The sequence below is a fragment of the Desmodus rotundus genome, chromosome 12, assembly GCF_022682495.2.
Source record: "Desmodus rotundus isolate HL8 chromosome 12, HLdesRot8A.1, whole genome shotgun sequence".
Classification (NCBI taxonomy): Eukaryota; Metazoa; Chordata; class Mammalia; order Chiroptera; family Phyllostomidae; genus Desmodus; species Desmodus rotundus.
The window spans coordinates 65,881,923-65,905,453 of record NC_071398.1 but is presented as its reverse complement, the minus strand read 5'-3'; the positions used below and the strand labels follow the sequence as shown (position 1 = coordinate 65,905,453).

General features: G+C 47.3%; 1 protein-coding gene across 1 annotated transcript in view; it reads right to left on the bottom strand.

The window, feature by feature from the left end:
• Positions 1–1,320: 1,320 nt before the first annotated feature.
• The window catches only part of CD101 (CD101 molecule), a 36,584-nt gene continuing 14,373 nt past the window's right edge, over positions 1,321–23,531 (bottom strand). The window contains exons 4-9 of the mRNA XM_024570597.4: positions 20,423–20,809; positions 16,582–16,965; positions 15,484–15,888; positions 12,674–13,084; positions 9,556–9,951; positions 1,321–2,253 (exon numbers count right to left, since the gene is read on the bottom strand). Of these exons, the coding sequence (XP_024426365.2) occupies positions 2,018–2,253; positions 9,556–9,951; positions 12,674–13,084; positions 15,484–15,888; positions 16,582–16,965; positions 20,423–20,809 (2,219 nt within the window). The 3' untranslated portion in view covers positions 1,321–2,017. The remainder of the gene's footprint in view (positions 2,254–9,555; positions 9,952–12,673; positions 13,085–15,483; positions 15,889–16,581; positions 16,966–20,422; positions 20,810–23,531) is intronic.

Here is a 23,531-nt window from a genome sequence, read left to right as displayed (position 1 = left end):
TTATTCTAGATGTTCGAAAAGGAAAAAAACAAGACTGGGGTTTTAGTTACCTGAAAACTCACAATGAGCCGAACAGTGCCAATTGGCTTCTTTGAAATTCTAACGTGTGCCAGATCCCATTAACGAAAGCCGAGTGTCCAGGCCAGGCAAGTGATCAGCAAGGGCAGCGGGGCTGTGTCTGCTCGGGTTACCACTGGGTCCCTTGCACCCGTCCCAGGCTGGACACAGCAGGCTCACTGGGAAACAGTCATTCCCAGACCCTGCTGGGGGTGGGGGGGGGGGCACAGCTAGACATTCGAGTGTCTGCTCTGGCAACCTCTGTGCTGCATTCGAGCGTGAAAAACTGGTGTGTGTGAGCTGAGCATGGAAAGGCGGCGTCCAGGTGAGGAGAGAGGCAGTAGAGGGAGGGGGGGCACCCAAATCCACTCTGACTCTCTGATGGGCTCAGTTCTGTTCTTTCCCTTCAGTCTCCCAGTGACAATATAGGTTTCTGGCAAAACTGGAGGGGGAAACATCAATCATATTTTCTAAGAAGTCTTAACTTCAGCTTTGTTCTTGAAAACTATGCTTCCTTGCCTGAGAAAAACAAGTGTGTTGATGTGTTTAAGGAAGCATTTGGAGTATTTCAAAAGAGGCCATAAAGGGAGACGAGTGTAAGGAACCAGTGGGCCCACAGTGGGAGTTCTCACAGCCACTGATAATTCCCTTGCAAAAAAACTAATTATGTTTGGAGAGGACGTCTGTGCCTGATACAATAATTAAAAATAAATCGCTCTCCTTGGAAATGCAAATTACCGAGTGTGAAAGCAATGCTGTTGGACACACAGATGATAAACAGATGTGTTTTCTCAAGTCTGTCAGGTGACACTGACTGATTTTCCATTCTGCCTACAATGCGGCCAGAGCAGCTTTTGAAACAAAGGTCAGGGACCTCAGGTCCAGTGGGGACAGTTGTCTCCTCCTGGGGGGCAGTGTTGAAAGCCTTAAGCCATGAACCCCAACCCCACCACCATCCTCTTGACTTTGCCTGGCTGAGAATAGGGGATCCTGAGGAGCCAGACTTGACCCACTGTCCCCCCTGAACCCCTAGCCCACTGCAGTGGGTGGGGACGTGGCTCTGTGGACCCCTCCTCCCCCAAATAGCCACCAGGCATCGGAGAGCTGTCCGGTCTGAGAAAACAAGGCACTGGCTAAGAACCGGGAGCCAGGCAGGCCCTTTGGTGTGGGGAGGGAGGGAAGGTACGAGCCTTGGGGGGCTGACTGGAGCACTGCTGCCGGATTAAAAAAAGTCTTCCTCAGCAATGAATTAGTCTTACAGAGAAAAGAAAAAAAAAAAAACTCAGGCTACAAAATGCTTTATTATTTAATCAAAAAAACCTACATCGATTAAGCACCTACTACGCAGAGCTCTTGCGTGGCTCTTATAGATGGGACGGAAGGAAAATGGGACTTCTGCCTTGAAGGAAGGAAGTCGCATTGCGGTGGGAGGCAGATGTAACAGGAAAGAAGGGCATATTCCCAATTCCTTCCACCTTGCTACATCGGGCCCCCTCCTACACCTCTTCACTGGAGGCAGACTGTTTCCAGAGCCAGGGTGAGGGGAGCTCAGGGTATTTTCCAGGGAATCAGTGACTAAGACAGGAGGAGAGCTGAGACAGCCCTCCCCACCCCGCAGTGGGCTTGGCCTTAGGATCTAAGCCCAGATGCTGTGAGGGCGGGACTTCTCTCCCCACTGATGGGGAGTCTGAGCCTCCTTGAGGTGCGGTGAATGAAATCTGAGTGAGATGCCATCTAGCTCCTGGGGGAGGGGCACACAAGGGGGAGATGAGGTCACACACAGAGAAACACCTAACAGCGCCACATACACGCTCAATAAACGTCTCCTCAGATTCCTGGGTAACTTACCCAAGGCCACAGACAAGAGAAGGGCAGAACCAGGATCCATTCACATCCTGGTCTGATCAGTCCGATTGCAAAGTCCACACTCTTCCCCCAGGGCTGCGGGCGCCTCTCGGATTCAGTGGTCTTCCTCTTCCTCCTCCCACCTGTTGGTGGGACCGTCTCCAGCCCCGTTCAAGTTCACCCAGAGGGCCTTTTCTTTCTGGGAGGCTAGTCTCAGTGCTGACAACCTCCTGGCCTTCCAGTATAGGCAGAGGGCACAAATGAGCAGAAGAATGAACAGAACAAAGGGGCAGAAAAATAAAAAATAGATGAAAGATGTTGAAGAGCAGATCCTGGAAGGAAACGTGGGCTCTACCAGACAAAAAGAAAGAAAGAAAAAAGAGAATAATCAGTCTTTGATTTATTTGTACCAATTCAATTATAAACACTTCTAGGATTCATTGTTACAGGCAAATACACGTAAAAATAAGGGGCCCTAATAGAACCGGCCCCTTAAATCACCCATGAGGAGCAAAGGAGAGAGTGTGGGGAGCTGAGGGCTCTTCCAGCCTACCCTGCCTGGCCCAGCCATTTCCAATCACTGGAGGCTCCAATGACCTACTTAAAACTAACAGCCAGAAAGAAAAACAAAACAAAAAAGAAAACCTCTCCTTTAATCTTCTTTCCGCAGAAAAGGTATCTATAATTCAACCCTCATCAACTCTGCTGCCAGGCCTGAAATTTTAACTGAGTTATTCCCACTGCTGTTATGTCCTAATCAGTCTCTCTCAATCTCTCTCTCTCTCTCTCTCCCTCTCCCTCTCTCTCTCATATGCATGGTCCTCATAAAATAGCACCTACAGTGAGACCCACCATCCCTTCCTGACTCCAAATTTGTCCCCCACTCTCCAGACGCCCTCCACTCAGCCCCATGTCCATGCTGTTCTCCCTGCCACCCCCTGCCGGCACGCTCTCTGCACCCTAATCCTCTGGGTCCTCTGGGATCCCTGGCCCAGCCCGGAGCACACTTCCTCCCCCAGAGGTCCTACCTCACCTCGGATACAGTTCTCTTCTATCCCCTCACACCCCAATCTGCGCAGACCTCTTCCAGGCCCCGCCTAGCCCTCTCTGTTGTTCCGTCATAGGTACGTGAGTGTGTCTGGTGGTGCCATTTGTTTCCATGGCCCCTGCAGTGCCTAGCACACGTGCTTGGTCACTTTGGCTGATCTGGATGAGATTGGATTGAATGGGGCAGAAGTTACTCTATAAAGGCTGGCTAAAGATGCCCCATCCGCAGCTGCGGTCCCTGGGGAAGTGTTGTCAGCACCAGACACGTGGAACACACACATGTAGCCTCAATGTGGGTCCCGGCCACACAGCGGGGACACAGATGAGAGGACCACATCCACACAGGCTCCAGGACACGGACCCTTGAGTTACTAGTAAAAGGCCAGTCTTACAGTCTCTTGATGCAGGAAGACACATGCTTCGCGAGACACCATCTACAAAATGTAGCCTTCCAACTACATTCACTTATGACAGGATATTCCAAATGGGGCTGTTCTGAAAATGTGAGGCTAACAGTAGCTGTGCTTTCATTGGAAAATTGTCAGAGCATAAGCAATTTCTTTTTCAGAGGTTAAGCCAAAGGATTCGTGGGACGATAGACTCTTTGAGATGAAAGCAACAGGTTCCAAGGTCATCGTGATTGGCCGCGTGGTACAAGGATTCCATTTTTGGCACTGCCGATGCATTTTGCGCCCTGAAGAATGTCTTTGTTGGGACTCAAGTGACTAGACGCTGGTCCAGCTCCTGCATTGGGAACTCCTGGGGGACAGGCCTGAGTCTCATGCATCTTTTTATCTCGTGCAACACTTTGTCCGTGGCCATCTGTGGAGACTGACAGATGAACTGGTCGAGAGAGTGATTTCCACACCCGGGAACCCAGGCGCGCGGCCGCCATCTTCTGCACAGAGCGAAGTCATCACTGAACACGGCAGCTCCGAAGGGGCTGGCAAGGAGCTGCGGGGCTTTGTCGCCTGGATTTCCTCTGGTCTCATTTATATGCTCCATCTTAAGTTGGGTGTTTGATTTTTGAAAGGGTGGGCAGTGGAAAAGCTAGACTTTGAGTCCTTTATTATCCCTTCTCTACATCCTACCTAACCCCTCTAAGGCCCTGCTTGCCTACAGTAATTCCCCCACGTCTTATCTGAATACATCTGAGGGCACGTGGTGAAGAAGGAGGTATGGACAGAGATGCTGACAGAGAATGGAAAGACAAGAGGCTAAGGGTGCTGGCCTTGGTACTTTACACTATTCATGTGCAGACTAGTTATTGAGTATCTCCTCCATCCTGGAGAGCTGAGTTCAAATCCTGCCTCTTCCACTTACCATGTCTGACATTGGACAAGTTGCTTAACCACTCTAATCATTAGTTTCCTCACCAATCAAGCAGGGATAATAATTTCTAGAGCCACGATGAGATAATGCATAATAAAGCATTTAATATAGTGCCTAGCGCATTTGTTGAGTCAGCAAACAATAAATCTTAGCTAGAATGCTACTGAGAAAGCCAGGAAAATCACAGGCAACTTTCCCCTGAGAGACCAGAGAGAAAACAGGGCTGAGCCTGCTGGCTCCTCTCAGGGGCCACAGGCTGGGTCGTGTTCTTCCACAGGCCAAGCCTCTTTCTTAAATCTCTGAGCCCTCTGTCCCCAGAACTGGGGGACATTCTGTCCTTAGGAGACTCTGGCTTCCTTTTTCTAGTCACAGGAGGCAGAGAACTGGGAGGTGGGGGTCCACGGAACCCACGTATCACTGTTGCTAGGATGCAGGTGTGATGACGGGGAGATGGGACTGGCACATAGAAGGTGAGAAGAACTCTGGTACTTACTTTCCTGCCACTGGGACACTAACCTTCAGTGGAAGGGACTGCCAGGGGGCTTGACTATCTTAATGGGGAGGAGGCTGCCCATTCATGTGCAGCCTCTCCCTCTCTCCTTCCTCTCCTCCTCTGAGCGGTCTGCCCTCAGAGGACGACATGCACTCCTCATGGTGCCTAACAGGCCCACAGCCAGCAACCATCGGCTCCACCGCCTCTCAATGGCCTCTCCTGGGAGGACAGCGTTTGCTGTGGACCCCACGACCACCCTCCCCACCCTCTGCCTCTCAGCCGTATCTGGATTGGAATTAGTACATTCAAAACCATTAAGGTTTGGCATTCTGAATTAATCCGAGGAAGTGCCCAAGGCTCAAAGTGCACAGCCTGCAAGACTGAGCAGAAAGTGCAATGAGAACACTCCACCCCGAGGTTTAGTCTAGAGCATGCTGCCACGCACAGCCGAACGCATCACGAGGAACATTCCTTTCCGATGTTGCCTCGGAAGAAGAAAGGCACAGGACAGTCAGGGGGCTGCCAGCTCTTCCTCCACCCCAACCAAAATTGGGCAACTGACTTTGGCCCTGTGGGAGAGTTGACTCTTGCCAAAAAATAAAAGCAGGGTTAGGTAAGCTGATACTTTAACCTCAAATAAGTGAACCCCTGACAGCATCCTGTTTCGACCCAACATAAGGCTGGCTTTCTCATTCTCTCGGCAGGCATTTGCTGAGCGCTCCATGTCAGGCCTTCCTGGGGGCCCTGGGGGAGCGTGGAGAAATGGCATGGTCTCTCCAGAACCTTCAGTGTGGTAGGGGCACATATCTCCTTTGAGGATCTACTTTTCAAGTATATCCTTATCCAAACAAAAGCTGGGAAATTGTAACAAATGCCATACTACTCCAAATAATCCAGCCCCTGCCCCCAAAGTCCTATAGCCTTGCCTGTCAATCACAGAGAATTTTCTAGAAGAAGACATTTATGTCTGGGGTCGGAGGGTGAGGTTAAAAGACTCAGGTGGCTGGAGCCCCTGCCTTGGCTTAGCCATAGCTAAGGAAGTAAGACGGAGAAGAACATGCAAGGTCTATTCCCCCAGGGACCTGCCTCTTAACTTCTCTACCTTCACTTAAACCATGTGCTTCGCAGTCTTGTTACGTAGTCCCAAACTAACGCAATGTGGAGAGGCCAAGTAGGGGTGGTGGAAGACCATCTGAGAAGTGAGAATTGGTAGTACATTGTATTTGATCTGCCCTTTATTAGTGCACAGAGCTGGTCCTTATCAGGAGCGCAGTCACACTGTGACCCAGAGGGTGTCTGAGCATCTATGTTCCAGACACTGTGCTAATCCTGGGGACGAGAACCTCAGAGCCTCTGCCTTCTCAGCATCTATGGCACTGACGGACGTTAAACAGGGGTGGTGACTAAGACAGTAAGGCAGGGCAACTCAGAGAGTGACAGTTAAGTTGGTAGGGAAAGGATTAGCACATGTCGGGCAGGGAAAGACGGCCCTGAGGGGCACTCCAGTAGAGGGGTGGCATGTGTTCATGTGGGACGCCCGGCCTGTCACTTGTGTCTGTTCTGTCCTCCTCCTCTTCTCTCCGTGGGCTCTTCCGCTCTAGAATGTGCACGTGCTCAAGTTCCCACGGTCTCCAGACCAAAACAGAACAAAGCGAACTTCACTGACACCTCTTGCCATTCGTTACGTGGTTCCTATTTCCCTTTTACATCATCAAGAGTCTTGCAAGCATAACCTGTATGTGCTGTGCCCACTTTCTCATGCAGCCTGACTTCTCTGTCTGCTTTTCTGCTATTTCTCTGTATTGCCAAATCCAGTGGCTATTGCTCCATTCCTATTTTCATTGACCTCTTTGCAATAGTTGCGGTCCGTTGGCTCTCCCTCCCTCTTGACCCGCTCCCTGCCTTTGGCTTCTGTGCTGTCACGAAACTTTGGTTCTCCTCTTACCTCTCATCTCCTCCCCCATCCTCCTTCACAGGCCCCTCTTCTGCATTTCCCTGATCAATAAGTGGTGGGGTACCTCAGAGGTCCATCTCTGGGCATCATTATTGGCTATAAGCTGATGACTTTGAATCTACAGCCCTGGCAAAGGTATCACTTAGAAGTTCTGATGTCTACTGGAGAGGTCTCCCTGGGTAACTCACAGGTCCTCCAAACTCAAGTCCAGCCTAACTTATTCAAACTTGAACTGATCTTCCCCTTCAGACTTTTCTCTTGTTTCATGAATGTTCCACTGTCTACCTTTGCCAGAAACTTGACGTTCACCCTTAAGTCTCCCCTTCTGCTTACTCACGCCCCCCATCCCTGCCACATGCATCTAATCAGTCTCTTAAATCTTTAAGGGTACGTCTCCTAATCCCGAATGCCTGTCCTCCTCTCAGCCCTCACAGGCAGTGCCTTAATTCAGGCCTTCATCTCGTCTCACCTGTATTCTACAATCACTTCAAAATGGATTTACCTGCTCTGTGTCTGCCTCCCTTCCAACTGACTGTCCACACTGCTCCTAGAGGGGAGCTTTCTAAAGAGCAAGTCTGAGGATGTCACTCGCCTGCTTGAAGGTGTTCAACGGCACTCGGTAACCTCTCTGATAAAGTGCGCAGTCTTCAGTTTCATACACAAGACCCGTCTGAGATCGGTACCCCCCACCTCGCTAACCTCACCTCTTGCCATCCTACCGCAGTTTCTATGATCACCTTGCATACCCTTTCCTTTTTGTAAAATGCGTTTCTTCGTTTTCTACAGGCTCCATAGTCTGGGGAACCTTCCCAGATCCCTCCTCGCCCAGTCCTTCCCCCAGCCCTGCCTCTGCTTCTGTCGTAGCATCCTGCGACTATTTCTTTCATGGCACTTAGCAGGCTGGACTTCACTTCCCCCACCAGACTCTGAGCTCTGTGGGGACAGACTCTGCGGTACATGTTTTCACGTCCTCAGAACCTGAGGTACTTCTTTATTGAACAAATTACCATATTTTGTTACATAAATGGACATACCCATACGCGCGGGCACTTCTCTCTGTGTGTGTGGCGTGTTTGGAGGTACAGGAGGAAAAGACTTAGCATATGTTTTGAGCACTTACAATATCCAGGGATTGTGCTAGATGCTTTGATTTCATAGCTAGTAGGTAGGTGGTAGAGCTGTGATTGGAGCCTAGGTTCGCGTGATCCCTCACCCTGACCTTTTCCTTCTCCCCAGACTGCCCGCCCCTACTCCCAGACAGAGCCATCAAGCACGGGGAGCAAGACGCTGGGCTACAAAGATGGGCCGGGGAACCTCTAACTGCACTTGCAAGGAAAACCATGACCCAGGCTTTCGAACTTCTTCAGTCGTGGAGAATCCAGTTTCTTTCCTGGGTCCATCTGTTTAAACCCTCCCACTTGCTTTTATAAGGGTTCCACAAAGAGATGTGCTTTATAATTACAGAATATATACTTTTTAGAGTTATTATCTATTTGTTCTACTGCAAAGAGTGCTGGTTCTGCAGAGCCCAGGAATTCCGGTGGGAAAAGATACAGGGACTGGGCTAGGAGGTAGAGGACTCCCCATAATTCCTCGGATAGAAGAAAAGCTGATTGGAAGGGGAATTCTGCTTGGAGACCTGGGAGGAAAATTCACGGAAGAATGGACGGGGGAAGAGGATGATGGCACCCCCAGAGAACAAACCAGATAACTTTGACTTCTACTCTGGAAGCCTTGCTGGGATAGCTGGAAGCTTCCAGATGTTCTCCACAGCCCTCACTCCCCCCTAGGGAATGTCACCAGAGCTAGCTGCTGTCCTAGGAATGCTATCTTTTCCAATCCTCTGTGCCCTCTCTGGTGGAGGGAACCAGGACCACACCACCGCCTCTTGGGTGACCCTTTCCTGCTGTAAGTTTCGCTCCTCGCTCACCTCTTACCTTCTCCTTAAACCCCACCAGGCAGAAGTGGCTCGGGGAATGAGCTGGCTGCAACCTGTGCCAGCTCATCGATCGCCAGGGAAGATTTACTGGTCTGGCTGGAGACATTTTTGCTTTCATTAACAAATGCTTAATAAATGCCTATGATATGCTTGGCACTGCTCTGGCTGGAAGGGTGCCCTCTTCTCCTCCAAAATCTCATTCCGCATCCCTCTTGCATCTGTGTGCTCAGCTGAGCAGGCGACCTTCCCACACAGAGAAAGGTCGCCCTTTGGCCAGTGGTGTCCTGTTAACAGGTTCTATCAGGCGCACTTCCTCCTCTGATGCCTTTCGAGGCGCAGCTGGGACAGGCGCGCCAAACGAGCAACACTTTGAAAGTGCAGGGGCTGGCTGTCCACACGGAGAGATAAGAAGCCTGGCCCTCATTCACTGAGAAAGGTTTTTCCTGTTTGTTTTGGTTTGATTTTGACTCAGGGAGCATTGAGATGTAGCTGATGCTGGTTCGAGGAGGTCAAACGTAAAGTCCCCATGTCCCTCTCTCATTCCTACTGCCACTGCACGTCAGCACTCTGAGATTCAAGATCAGCCAAGAGCCAAGGCTGTCTGCTTCAGACACTCTTCGGTTATTTAAAGGGATACAACGTGGAGGGCTTTTTGCGTTTGGAACTGGAGGCGGAGTCCTCTGACATTTCAATGTCTGCTAAAGCCTCATCCAGACCTCATCTGTCCAAATAAGTTACCATTGAGAGAAAAGGCAAAGTCATTCTGTTAGGGAGTCTGAACTTGGTTTCAGCCTGAAGAAGGAGCAAACCATAGCTGGGAGGGGAAGCATAAGAGGGGAGACAAAGATTCTCCTGGCCATGAGCCAGGGCAGGTCGACTCCCGGTTACCTGAAGGCAGCACTGTGAGCACCACATGCCGCGACTCAGCCGATGCGTGGGTGACCCACTTGCTGGGGGTGCCAAGGAGCTGCCACTCTGCCACCCTGCACCAGTACGTGCCTGCATCCTCTACCTCCACCCGATGAAACTTCAGGACAAAGTCTGTAGGGGATGAACGGTAACACCACAGGTGCCGCCTGAGCCCCTCTTCGCCATACTCCAGCAAGCCGTCGTGCTGCAGGTGCACCAGCAGCGTGCTTCCAGAATGTTCTCTGGTCCGGTACCACATCACGGAGAACAGGGAGGCTGAGTCGCCGGAGCTCTCCAGGCTGCAGTGGATGGCCACCTCTGCGTGCTCGGTTGCATTTTCTGTCCAGTACACTTTGGAGACACGGACCTTACTTCCTGGAAAGTAAAATGGCATTGAGTCAGAGGAAAACCCAGGCTTCTAGACTGGACACCTCCTCTGGAAAACCTAGTTCTCAGTGAGGAGATGCCATCTTATAATCTTTAGATATCAGGTCCTTCATCTTTAACACTTCTCTTTGACCCCTGTCCTTCTTCATATTTGCTAGAATATTTTCAGCTGTGAAGCAAACCAGCCATTTCTGTCCTTTAGCCCTACCTCTTGTCTCTGGACCTGCCACTGAAAGCTACCCAGCTCGGTGGGTGCTCTGCCTGCCTCTTTCACCTCTCCCTGGCCACCTCTCTCTTCTGCTTCCCAGAATGTCCAGCCCCCTACCCCTCCCTCAAGTCACGTATCCTACCATACCCCTTATTCTCAGAGAAAATTACCTGGATATCATCTCAGGTGTGGACACAGGGAAAGAGGAGGCCATCCGTGAGACTGAACATTTTCATGCAAGTGTTAGACTCCCACTCAAGGAGACCATTTAAATTATTGGATTAGACTAAGTTTTAAACAGATTTTGACATTTACTTTAAAATTTTTTTCTCTGCTATCCAGCAGGTGAGGACTTGGAATGGAAGCCAGAGTAGTTACAAACAAAGTAAAGAAATTACAGTGTGCACTGAATCTCCAGCTCTACTACAAACACATCGATAATCTATCGTTAGAAGAACAACTTTGATCCTGGATTTTTTTCAGTCACCATCTTTACTCTCTCCTTCCCTTGATGGCAAAGCATGTGAAACATCAACTTACATGATAAACTACTATTTACCTGCTTCCTGCCCCCACATTTCTCTCTATGTTGCTGCAATCGACCTTCCAATCCCACTACCACACTCTGGCCAAGGTCCACAGTAAGGGCCCGATTTCCTGGCCCGAGAAACCCTCCACTCGTTTCTGTCCTCTCTGTGGTTTTTTGGTCACTGAAGTTGTTTTCTCTTGAAGTCTTCTCCTCTTTTGATTTCAGAGGAAAGAGCCCTCCTACAGTTCTCACCGGTACTTCTCAGTGTCCGACCCTGGGGCCTCTTCCTTAACTCACTCCCTACCGCGGGCCACCTCCAGCAGCCACATCCGAATACATTTTGTTTGACATCTCAGGATTTTAAAAGAATTTGAATTTGTTGTGAACATTCTCAAAATAAACAATGTCACAAAAAAAAAAAAAAAAAAAAAACCCACCATGTTTTAGGCATTTCTTGAGATACTAAAAGGCTGGATAACACTGAGCCCATAACTTTGAAGGGGAAGCTCTGGCTTGAGCTCAGAAGTGGCTGCCTCCTTAAAGGGGCGTGCATATACTGTCACGATTTGGCTTCGACAGCTGGGAGGAAGGAATGCCAGCCCCACAGATGGAGAATGCAGACGTGTGCCGCGTCTCGTGGGACGGCAGACAGGCCCGATGCAATTTGGGACACACTGAGTACGAGGGACACCCGGGCATCCGAGCAGGAACGCCCAATGGGCAGTTGGAGTAGGGGGTGAGAATAAAGACCTGAGGCCATTTCATTGAAGGTGGTAGCTGAAATCAAGGCAGCGTTTGAGAAGTTCCAAAGAAGCAGAGAATAAGAAGAAAATTGGGCCCAGGATCTGCCCCCGAGGAACACCCACATTTAGCAGGGAGAGGAAGAGGGGTCTGAAGAACACAGAGAAGGGGAACCCGAGGGGATCCCTGCTGCCCAACAGACTGTGAGCTCCTTCAGGCAAGAGCTGTGCCTTGTATCTGTGTATTCCCGATGGCCTGCCACGCGGCAATGCTCATTATAATCTTGTTTTTGATGTTAGGTTGAAAATAGAATAAGTGTCAAACTAGATGAACTTATTTGCATTGTGCTGTTTGTTGGATCTCTTCTAGTTCCCGAACCTTAGCCATGACATTCATCTAAAGTTTTTCTAAAGATTTTACTTATTTATTTTTAGAGAGAAAGAGAGGGAGAGTAACATCAATGGGTGGTTGCCTCTTACATTCTCCCTACTGGGGACCTGGCCCACAACCCAGGCATGTGCCCTGACTGGGAATCGAACTGGCAACCCTTTGTTTCACAGGCCAGCACTCAATCCACTGAGCCACGCCAGCCAGGGCAACATTCATCTAATTTTAATTAACAGTGGAGGTGACCTAAGGCTGAGAGATCTACTTAACCCTGCCCACTCTTAGACCGCAGCACACCTAGACCAATGCAAGAGGGTGGAAGGTCTATTATATTTTTAAAGGTCTCCTGAGGAAGAGGAGATTCCCTCAGTAAGCCATTCCAATGGTTAACTACTCTTATTTGCCTTCTGTTTAGGCAGCCAAATGTTGAAAAGCAATTTCTGCACACATCCCTGTTGAGTTGTACAGTTTCTGTTCACAGTGGGAGAAATACGCTTCGTATTACTCTTTCTCTGCCAAATTACAATAGAGCCCCACCGGAATGACACAGCTTGTTATGGAGATCTGAAGATACGGTACCCTGGGTGCCTGCGTGGACCCGGCTGCCAGGCTGATCAGCAAACAAGCAAAGGAATCTCGTTCCCCTCCCAGCTGCTTGAAACCTCAGACTGATTCACCTTAAGTGACCCACCCCTACCTCTGGTGGGCCTCCAGGTCCTACAGTCGTTGTGAAGGGGACACTAATCCTAGGACTCCAGGTCACATTTTTACCTTCACGTAATCACTCTAGAGAACAGCTGCCCAAGAGAGGATGGCAGTCCTGCAGAAAGACGCGAGCGCTTTACCTGTGGGCCTGAGTTTCAGTTCCGTCAGACCGGACGCCTCTTCTCCAAGCCTGTGCCCCACGCCGTTCGCAGACAGGAGCCACTCCCGCACCCCACAGCGGTATCTGCCCTGATCGCTGTCTTCCACGTTCAGAATGTGCAGCTGAAACACGTCTTGAGAAACCTTCTCGGTGTGGAATTTTTGTCTTCTCCGTGGGCTGTGAAATTCATCTCCATATTTTACAACATTGGTTTGGTCCATTTGCAGGATCATCAGCCAGGATGCGTTAGGGGAAATGGAAGAGAAGTACCAAATGACAGCTAACGGCAGGTTTCCAGGGGTCTGGGACAAGATCCTACATTCTATGGCAGTGTTGGAGTTGATGGAGAGCTCTAGGACTTGACTGCTTGAGTTCACTTTTAGCTTGCTCTCTACATTAAAAGAGTGGAAACAGGTACTTTTGTGAGAAGACAGAATTTCCAGGCAGAACGGTCACGAGAGGTCAAGTAGAGCAATACCTCCCACATCCAGCAGAAGTGTGAATTCCTGCTCCAGCAGCCCCTCCGACTGCTCGTCCCGCCTTTGAACCACTTAAGCACAGACACCTTCTCTTCTGTGGCATTTTATAACTCGGATGGAGAGAAAGTTCTTTGCCCATGTGTTCTCTAACCAGAGTACTCCTGGCTTGTCAGCTTGCCAGTCTAGTTGTATGTGCCTTTAAACATGGGTGAACAAGAGCAAGTTGTATGTGGGCTATTAAACTTGTCTGTCTCAAAAACTAAACCCACTGAGTGACCAAAAAAAATCATATGTCTCTTTGCAGCCACTCAACTCTGGGAATACTGTATCCAAATGGAGTCAACTCTCCTTTAACCCCAAAGCTTCTCTGCTTTGTCAGAAAGATAAATGACAAAGCACGGCTTCCAAAGCTTATTTCAACTTCTTGTTGACATCGTTGATTCCACCTTTATAACTGCTTATCGATGTTGACCTTCCTTCAGTAAGCATTTATTAAGCACATACAATGTTACGTGCTAGACTATTCCAGGCTCTGTGGATACCTCCCCTCTTTGGGTTCACAGTCTAGAAGAACAGACTAAGTACAGGGACAAAGGCTCAGAGATGACAGGATTGTGTCATCCAGGTGGGACAGAGGTAGGCAGAAGTGACTATCAAAACACATACCAGGACCACCTAAACCAAATATGGGGGGAATGAGGAAGGCTTCCTGGAGGAGATATCTCTAAGCTAAGTCTTAAGGGTTAATAGCAATTGGTCTGTTAAAGAAGGGTTGAAGAAATTCCACACAAAAGAAGCAACTTGAACAAAGACTTTGAAAGTGAGAGAGAACACCGAGTATCTGAGGAACTGCAAGTAATTCAGTGTGGCTGGAGTTCAAATTCAAGATGGAACGTGGAAGGAGATGGTGCTGGAAAGACATAAATGTACCAAATTATAAAAGACTTCGCAGGTTGTGCTAGGGGAGTTTGGATATGAGGTGGACAGGAGAGAGTTGCCGATGACGCAGGTTTCCCACTTGGGTCACTGCTGGAGGGTGGGGACATAGAGAACAACATAAGGAGTAGCTTTGGAGGGATCATAATGGCACATTCATGTGTTGACATATTGAGTGTAAACGTATCTTGGAGGCAGCTTCATAGGTGTGTCTGGAGATCAGAAGAGTCTTTCAGGATAGTGGGTTTGGGAGTTGTCAGTACATAGGGTGGGCCCACGGGTAGGAAGAAGCCCACTTCAGTAGATGTGTAGACTAAGATGAGAGGAAGCTGAGGATGAAACTAAAAGGAATGAATCAATGGAGGAGGAGAATTCTGCACAACACAAAGAGAAAGAGCAGTCAGAGCACTAGGGCGGAAACCAAGAAAGTCTTGTATCATGAGGTCAAGGAAAAAAGAAGTTTCCAGAAGAAAAGATTGGGCCAAACAATTTCAAAGTCCAAAGAAAGGACAAGTCCACTCAGGCACTAGTTCATCAATAAGGGGATCATTACTGTTACGAAAACATTGCTCAGCAGCAGACAGAATGATGACAGCCACCACACGAGAGCATCTGCTTGGCGTGGCAGGCACTGTGCTGGGCACGCTGGGGATGTCACCACCTTTAGACTGCACACTAGCAGTTTATAGGTGAGGCAGCTAGGCTCGGACAGATTAAGGGACTTCTCCAAAGCCGTGCTCCTTGTCAGATCTATTATAAATGACTTCAAAGGCTCTTGAACATTCTGGCCTCAGACAACGAAAGTCTTGAAAGAAGATATTTGACTCAGCAAAACTGCCCAGGCTGTCTTACTTCTAACCTCTACGCTCTACTACCAATCGGCAAGGCACACTGCATTTCCTATACCCATATATTCTCTCTTACACAGTAACACATTAATATGAGTGGGTAGACATAGTGAAACCGACATTATCCATAGCACTAGCGGAGACAGCCCAGACGTGTCACCACTGGTAAGCACGAGCAGTGGCCGGTCTGAAAGAATGCCTCCCCCTGGAGCCAGCCCCAGGGGGGCCCACTGTTCCAGGTGGTACCCTTGCACTGCTGGCTGGCGGGGCTTGTGGGAAGATGGGGAAGGGGCATGGAGTAACAGTTTTATTAGTTGGCGTGGAACTATTTTAATGTTTTAACAACCAGTATGGTCATTCTGCATGGCAACTTACTGTTAGCCTGGGTATCACTTACACGGGTAGATGGTGCTGACTTCTGCAGTACAAACACAAGGAGAAGGTATTTCACGCTTCATTTTTGTAACTTACCCAAAATGGGAGTGATGTATTTTTTTAAAGCAGGATTAATTTTGAGTGGCGATTACCTGGTAAAGTGATGACTATGCTCAGTGGGTAAGACACAGCAGAGGCCCGGGCTGGGCCACCCAAGCGTAGGGAATTTCTGTCATAAACATCCACTTTACACTGGTACACTCCCTCCTCTTCCTTGGTGGCATCGTAGATTAGCAGTTGAGAATGAAATGAAGACTGTGAAACCTTCATCTTCTTTTGGAACTGGGACGGGAAGTCTCCCCACTCGATAGCGCCTTGATGGGTGACTCGGACAAGCTGGTGGAAGACTTGAGACCCGGCTGGCTGAAACTGCCACGTCACCGTGAGTGGCACCTGGAGGTCAGAGTAGCCAACACCCACTATGCAGGAAAGGTTCAAGGTGTTGGTTAATTTCACTTGTGGTTGACGGCTCATCAAATTAACTTGTAAACTTGACGCTGTGGGCAGAAACGTGAAACGTGATTTGTAAGATGTTGATCAAATCAAAGCAAGGTACTGCCTAGAAAACTAGGCATTGAACCGTCATTCAGCCATTGGGAGTATCAAGTATTTGGGGGTAGAAGTGGATTCACGGTACAGTCTGTCCTGAATTCTGACCTCAGTTTTCCTAAGCTGACCCTCTTCTCAGAGCGTTCTCAGCAGCGACAACAAACAGGCAGTGTTTGTCCAGTCTGCTGCCTAGACAGCTGCCACTGAGTGGGTGGAGCGCTCCGCAGGCCCGGTGGCTGGCCGCCTTCCTTCCCTTACCCCTCCGGCTCCCTCCCTCGCCCCTCCTCCCCCATCCTGGGCTCAGTACATTCTTTTGCATGTGCCTGAGACACTCGTCCCAGGGCTGCCGCTGTCAAAAGCCTGAGTGTACGGGGCTCAGCTCCACTCAGTATATCTCTTCATTTTAACCTTGAATGACAACTTACAAGCTGCACCCTAACAATGATCTTTATATAAAGATGAGTTTTACTTCAGCGATGATTGACACATGTGGTATCCAGAGACTATGCTCTGTGTCCCGGGGTACATGTACCATAACTAGGGGATGCAGGATGAGACACCACCAAATTCCACTGCACCCCACTGCAGAAGGAAGGTACTGATGGTACGTAAGTTCAGAAAAGGACTTGTGTGACACTTACCTAGAGATTTTACAGTGATGGACATCTTCTGAGCCCAGCTCAGACCTCCGCCTTGGGCCCCGGTCCTCTCAGACACTCGGCACTCGTAGGTGCCGCTGTCTCTGATGCTGGTGGAGGGGATCTCCAGCTGGAAGGTGGCCCAGTCCAGTTTCTCCAGCCTTGTGTGGCCGTGGTTACTGGGTTCCCCATAGGAGGCACCCCGTTGCACAGTGCCAGTCTGATCCATGCCAGCTATGAACTCTGGCTGTGTCTGGTTCCATGGGAAGTGCCACCAGTTCACAAACAGGAGACTTTCAGCTCCGTCTGCCTTGCAGACAAGCTTTAGTGCCTCTCCTTCCCACACAGTTGGCTGCTCGTTCTGGGTAGACAAGACCACACTTCTTGCTGTGGATTACAGGTTAGGAGAACAAATTATTCCAAGTAAATGAAAAATTTTCTAAAGCCCGATGATTTCTCATTAATTAGGACCTGACTGGTTGGTGACAAATCCAATCAGGCTGTTTACTCCTGTGGCACCTCAGCCAAGAGACTTGTGAAAGAAACGCTGGAACAGGGGAAACCGTACAGTAGAAAGAATATCCGGAGAGCCTATTTATACTGAAACAATTTATAATGTGTCTTATTTTTAGCAATGTGTTAAATCATCTCTTCCTTAAGGACCTGTAGTTGGGAAAACCTCTGGCAATTCTGTGTCAGATTAATTAGGGTGGGCGTGCGACCCTGAGCGTAATGAAGCCGCGTCGATTTACATTTCTACTTTTTTGGAATTCGGACTTTCCCAGTTCGAAATGGCTCTCTGCTCCCCACTTATCCTTCCCTAATTAGCGCGTGTTTCCAACAGTGAAGGAGCATTGTTAATAGGATTTCTGTTCACAGTCCTACCATTAAAAACAATTACTTGGGGGAAAATACATTTGTGCATATACGTATAAATAACTTTCAAACTATATATATAGTTTGAAGGGAGATCCTTCTTTTATCTAAACCATAAATGTAAATTTGCTTCCCAGGTGGGAAATTCAAGCTGTGTAGAAAGGCAGACATTCATTCAACAAACACTTCCTCTGCAAGGCCGTGTCCTGGGTGCTTTGTGGGCAATGTAAAGATGCCTCAAGCTCGAGCGTGGGAGGCGGCTCAGCCTCACGCTTAAGGCCAAGGTTCCTGGAGTCAGAAGGATCTTGGGCAACGTGGTTGATCTCTGTGAGCCTCGATTTCCTTTCCTGCAAATATAGGGGTAATAACAGCACCCCCCTTATCACGGTGTTGAGAGAACTAAGTGAATGCACACGCAGAGGGCTGAGGCTGGCTGTCAAGGGAAACTGCCCGTAAAGGTTAGCTGTTCGCATTAGCATTACATGTTAGAAGAGGCACTTAGAGAAAACAGTGGTAGTTCAAAGCCAAAAGAGAAAAAGAAAATAGAACCAGCGTTGGAAATCTGAGTAGGATCTAATTGAATTTGCAAATTGTTCTTCCCTGTTGTGGCAGGAGTTCAGTCTTCTACTGTTTTAATTATATATGTGTATAAGTTACAAGGCAGAATGAAGTTTAATGTCTACAAATATATTACATATACATACATATTTGTAGAATATGTATGTATATTCTATAAATATGTGTGTATATATATATTTCCAAATTTGGGGTATTAGAGGCATGATTATACTTAATTTTTTTCAAGTTAAAAATAGATTCATAACTAAAGTTTAGAAATTAGGGAGAAAATTGTTACAATTTCACTACTCTAATATAGCCATAATGATTAGTTTCAACTAACATCAATTTTTTAATTTTTATTTTATTTTTAAAAGATTTTTATTTATTTATTTTTAGAGAGGGGAAGGGAGGGAAAAAGAGAGGGAGAGAAACATCAATGTGTGGTTGCCTCTCACACAGCCCCCACTGGGGACCCTGCCCGCAACCCAGGCATGTGCCCTAGACTGGAAATCAAACCAGCAACCCTTTGGTTTGCAGGCCAGCACTCAATCCACTGAGCCACACCAGACAGGGATAACAGCAATTTTTTAAAATGAAGTTTTCTTAGTTCATTACTGCCTCTTGGTGAGTACTAAGTGTGGGCAGGTTCACAGGGGCAGTGAGCCTCCCTTATGTTTAAAATGTTCATAGGATGATAAAACTGCTCATATTTCAAATGATGGTTTGACTTTCAAAACTGAATGCTCCCCAGGACCCTTAATCAATTTGCCACCCATAATGGCACCCTACCAATAGGCTTGGGGTCTGTGCACCATGAAGCACACCTTCAGGTCCCTTGGGCACACACAGCACGTGGTGGGTTTACGAAAGGCCGCAGGTGTGTGCAGCGAGACAGATACACAGAGCAGAGATTTAGTTCTCTGTCAATAGCTAAACCGCCCACACAGTTTTCCCTGATTCCTAGACAGTTAGACCGAATGTTTGGTGTGAAAACGAATACCCACGCACTTCCCAGCTTGCACTCCAGGCCAAGGCTTCTGTGTCTTCACTTGTAGCAAATGGGGAGATGAAGAAAAGCATGAAAGGGAAACTTATCTATCTGCGGAGATGCCTCCAGGGAGCTAGTACAACACGGATATCTTTATTTTTAGTTTGTTTTTGCTTTTGGGCAAATTAATCTTTCTAGACTTTGAATTAATGCTCAGCCCAGAGACTCACGCAGCCAACCCTCCACACCCACTGGTTCTGCATCTGCAGACTCAGCCAGCCCTGGGTTGGCAATATTACACCTACACAAGGTTATGTCGCCGCTGGCCTCTACTATGCAGTTAGGCCTAAGACAGCTGCATGTGTCCTGAGCACACACGGACTTTTTCCCTTGTCACTATTCCCTAAACAATACAGTGTAACAACTACTTACATGGCGTTTACATTGTGTCGGGTACTATAAGTAATCTAGAGAAGAGTTAAAGTAGACAGGAGGATGTACGTAGGTTATATGCAAATACCGTGCCATTTCATATAAGGGACTTGAGCGTCCACGGGTTGTGGTATCCACGCGGCCCTGGAACTAACTGCCTGCAGACGCTGAGAGACCACTGCATCAGTTGTGTACGTGTCTGTTTTCTCTCCACACAAAAAGCTCTGGCTATTCAACTATGTTTAAGGTCACCCAGCTTTCATAAACTAAACAACAGCTGAGTGGCCTGTCCAGTCCCACGCCAACAGATACTAGGTCCCATTGGACAGGCATCTCACCCCATCACAGCAAAGTGCAGGGAATAGAGCCTGCCCACTACCACGCCCCTCTTCATCCCATGCCCTGAGCCATGCTTCGATGCAGAATTAAGACTTAGTGTCAGTCCCTATGTCAGGTTAGGATAGTAGATGGTTGATAAAGGGCACCTGAAAGACGTCAGAGGAGTGTGGGGGAGTGGTGTGGGTGTCCATGCTCAAGGAAGAAGGCAAAACGGAGCTTTTCCCTCTTAACCTACTCACATCACACACACAGCTAAAGAAGAGAGAGGACTTCATTCATACAGGTGTTCTCTGCTTGAAGAAAAACCCAATGTATATAAATGAGGGCTAATGGCAAATACAATCAAAGAATCTAAGACAGCAAGAAAGGACTTAAGGACAATCTAATTGTATGTCATTATTTTACATTTGAGGAAGCTAAGGTTTAGAGAAATAAAGTGGTGTATCCATGGTCATGACCCATTTAATGGCTCAAGAGTAGGACTCAGGTCTTTGGCTAGTTTGGGTGCTTTCCTTTCCTTCCCCTCCAAGTGACCTGACTGACACCTGACTCTTCAGGAGACCTCCACTGTGTCCGCCAGGCATCCTGTGCTAAAGAGGGAGAGGGTCTGAAAGCAGCCCCACCATGTCTGGTCCCGACTTCACCTACCTGCTGGCTTCCTGAGGTGCACGGGACTGTCTGGTGACTGCTTTCTCTGGAGCTCCTGCCAGGAGCCCCTCTGAGCTCTCGCCATCTCTGCCACCACACATCTGTAGGTGCCTTCATCCTCTGGCCCCGCGGCGAAGATCTTGAGAGAGAAAGCCTTGGGGCTTAATTTTGAAATCTGGAGTTGTCCTTGACTTGCTCTCTTTTTGTAGTCTGTCTTCAGACGCAGAACTCCGCCAGCATCAATGTGGGCCATTTCAATACCATTGAAGAACCAAACGCCCTGAAGCTGGGGGTCCTGGCCACTGCCCACTACCAGGCACGTCAGTTCTAAGGGTTTCCCTTCAGCAAATGTGCTGTTGGCTGTAATGCTGACTTGAAAATCTCTCACTAGGAAACAAAAGCAAGGCAGGTAGTTAGAGAGGCCACTGCATCTATCCCTGCAGTGGCAGAGAGAGGTGTTAGCCCCATAAAGACAGTGCAGGGTTCGAATGTTGTGTGGGTGTTCAGGTCTGAGGAACAGGCTAGCCAGAGAAATGCCTGGGATGACAAATGCCCTTGACTATTTCTTACATCACACAGAAAGGACAGCATACCTGTTTTCTGACTGCAATCCTATTACGCAGGCTACATGCATAGGTGTATAAAGCATACAGTAATGTGATTTTTATACCATGTTGAATTACTGTAAATTGTGACTTCTCACTTTATTTTTTGGCTGAAAATATCAAGTGGAATTTTCCTAAGCTAAAAGCACATAGATGTAAGACAAGTCCACAGCTAACATCATTCTTAACAGTGAAAAGCTTTTCCTCTAAGATTAGGGACAAAGATGCCCATTCTTACCACCTCTATTCAGTATAGTACTGGAAGTCCTAACCAGAGCAATTAGTCAGAAAAAGAAATAAAGGCATCCAAATTAGAAAAAAAAAGCAGTAAAATCATCAGTTTGCAGATGACATGATCTTAAATGTAGAAACCCCAAAAGACTCCACCAAAAACTATTAAAACTATTATAATAAAAGATTTCAGTAAAGTTGCAGGAGACAAAATCAATATACAAAAAAATCACTTACGTTTCTATATACTAACAATGAACTACCAGAAAAAGAAATTAAGAAACAATCCTATTTACAACAGCATCCAAAAGAAGAAAATACCTAGGAATTTAAACAAGGAGGTAAACAATCTGTATACTGAAAACTATAAAAATTGATGAAAGAAATAGAAGAAGACAAATAAATGAAAAGATAGCCTGTGTTGGAAGAATTAATGTTGTTAAAATGTCATGTCCATATGACCAAAGCAATCTACAGTCAATGCAATCCCTATCAAAATTCTAATGGCTTTTTAAAAAAACAGAAATAGAAAAAACAGTCATAAAATTCACATAGAACCCCAAAAGGCAAAATTGCTTTGAATAGCCAAAGCAATTTTAAGGAAGAACAAGGCTAGAGGTATCACACTTACTGATTTTAAAAAAATATCACAAAGCTACAGTAATCAAAATAGGATGGTACTGCCATAAAAATAGACATACAGACCAATGGAACGGAAACACAGAGCCCAGAAATAAACCCACACATTTCCATCAGTGCATCTTTGATAAGAGTCCCAAGAACATAAAATGGGGAAAAGACAGTCTCTTCAATAACAGGTGTTGAGAAAACCAATATGTACATGCAGAAGAATGAAATCGGACCTTTATCTCACACCATATTTAAATGTCAATTCAAAATGTAGTAAAGATTTAAACATAAGGCCTGAAACTGTAAAACTGCTAGAAGAAAATGAAGGGAAAAGCTTCCCAACATCAATTCAGGCAATAATTTTTTGACCCCTAAAGGCACAGACAGCAAATGCAAAGGATAGACAAGTGAGACTGCATCACGCTAAAACACTTGTGCAGAGCAAAGTAAATAACCAACGGAGTGCAAAGACAGCCTCCCAAATGGAAGAAAGTATCTGCAAATTATGTATCTGGTAAGGAGTTAATACCCCAGATATATAAGAAACCAAATTACTTGATTTTAAAGAATGGGCAAAGGACCTGAGCTGACATTCCTCAAAACAAGACATACAAGTGGCCCACAAGTATATGAAAAGAGGCACAACATCACTAATCATCAGGGAAATGTAAATTAAGACCATGCGATAGCACCTCACATCTATTATAATGGCTTACATCTATTGTGATGGCTGACAAAGATAACAAGTGTTGCTGAGCATGTGGAGAAAAGGGAGCCCTTGTTCACTGTTGGTGGGAATGTAAATTGGTAAGGCCATTATAGAAAACAGTATGGAAGTTCCTAAAAAATTAAAAATTAAAAATCGAAGAGCATCACTTCTGGGTATACAGCCAAAGGAAGTGAAATCAGTATCTGGAAGAGGTATCTGCACCCCTTTGTTCACTATTCACAATGGCCCAGACATGGTAACAACCTAAGTGTCTGTTGATGGATGAACAGAAGAAGAAAATGTAGTATCTATGCACAATGGAGTGTTATTCAGCAATGAGAAAAAAGGATATCCTACCATTTTCAGCATGAATCAACCTAGAGGACATTATGCTAAGTGACATACGCCAGACACGGAAAGACGAATTCTGCAGGATCTCACTTATATATGGAGTCTAAAGGTATTGTACTCATAGAAGCAGAGCATAGAATGGTGGCTGCCAGGGGTATGGCGGGGGCGGGAAATGGGGAGATGTTGGTCTAAGGGTACAAAGCTTCCATTATGCAGGATGAATAAGTTCTGGAGATCTAATGCACAGCATGGTGACTACAATTATTTATACTGTATTGTACACTTGAAATTTGCTAAAGGACTTCTGGTCAAGATGGAGGCATAGGTAAGCACACTTCTGCACTTCGCCCAACTACAGAAAAAATTCCAACTAGACTACACAGGACTTTCAGAAAATCAAGCTGTATGGAAGTCCGACAGCCAAAGACATAAAGAAGCCACATTCATCCAGATGGGTAGCAGGGGTAGAGACACGAAGAGAGGTGGAGAAGCTGGAGCCCTAGGAGTGGTGTGAAAAGGTGGCAGAATGGGTGGTCCCACATTCATGTGCGGTGGATAAAAATTGGGAGGGATACCTCGGGAG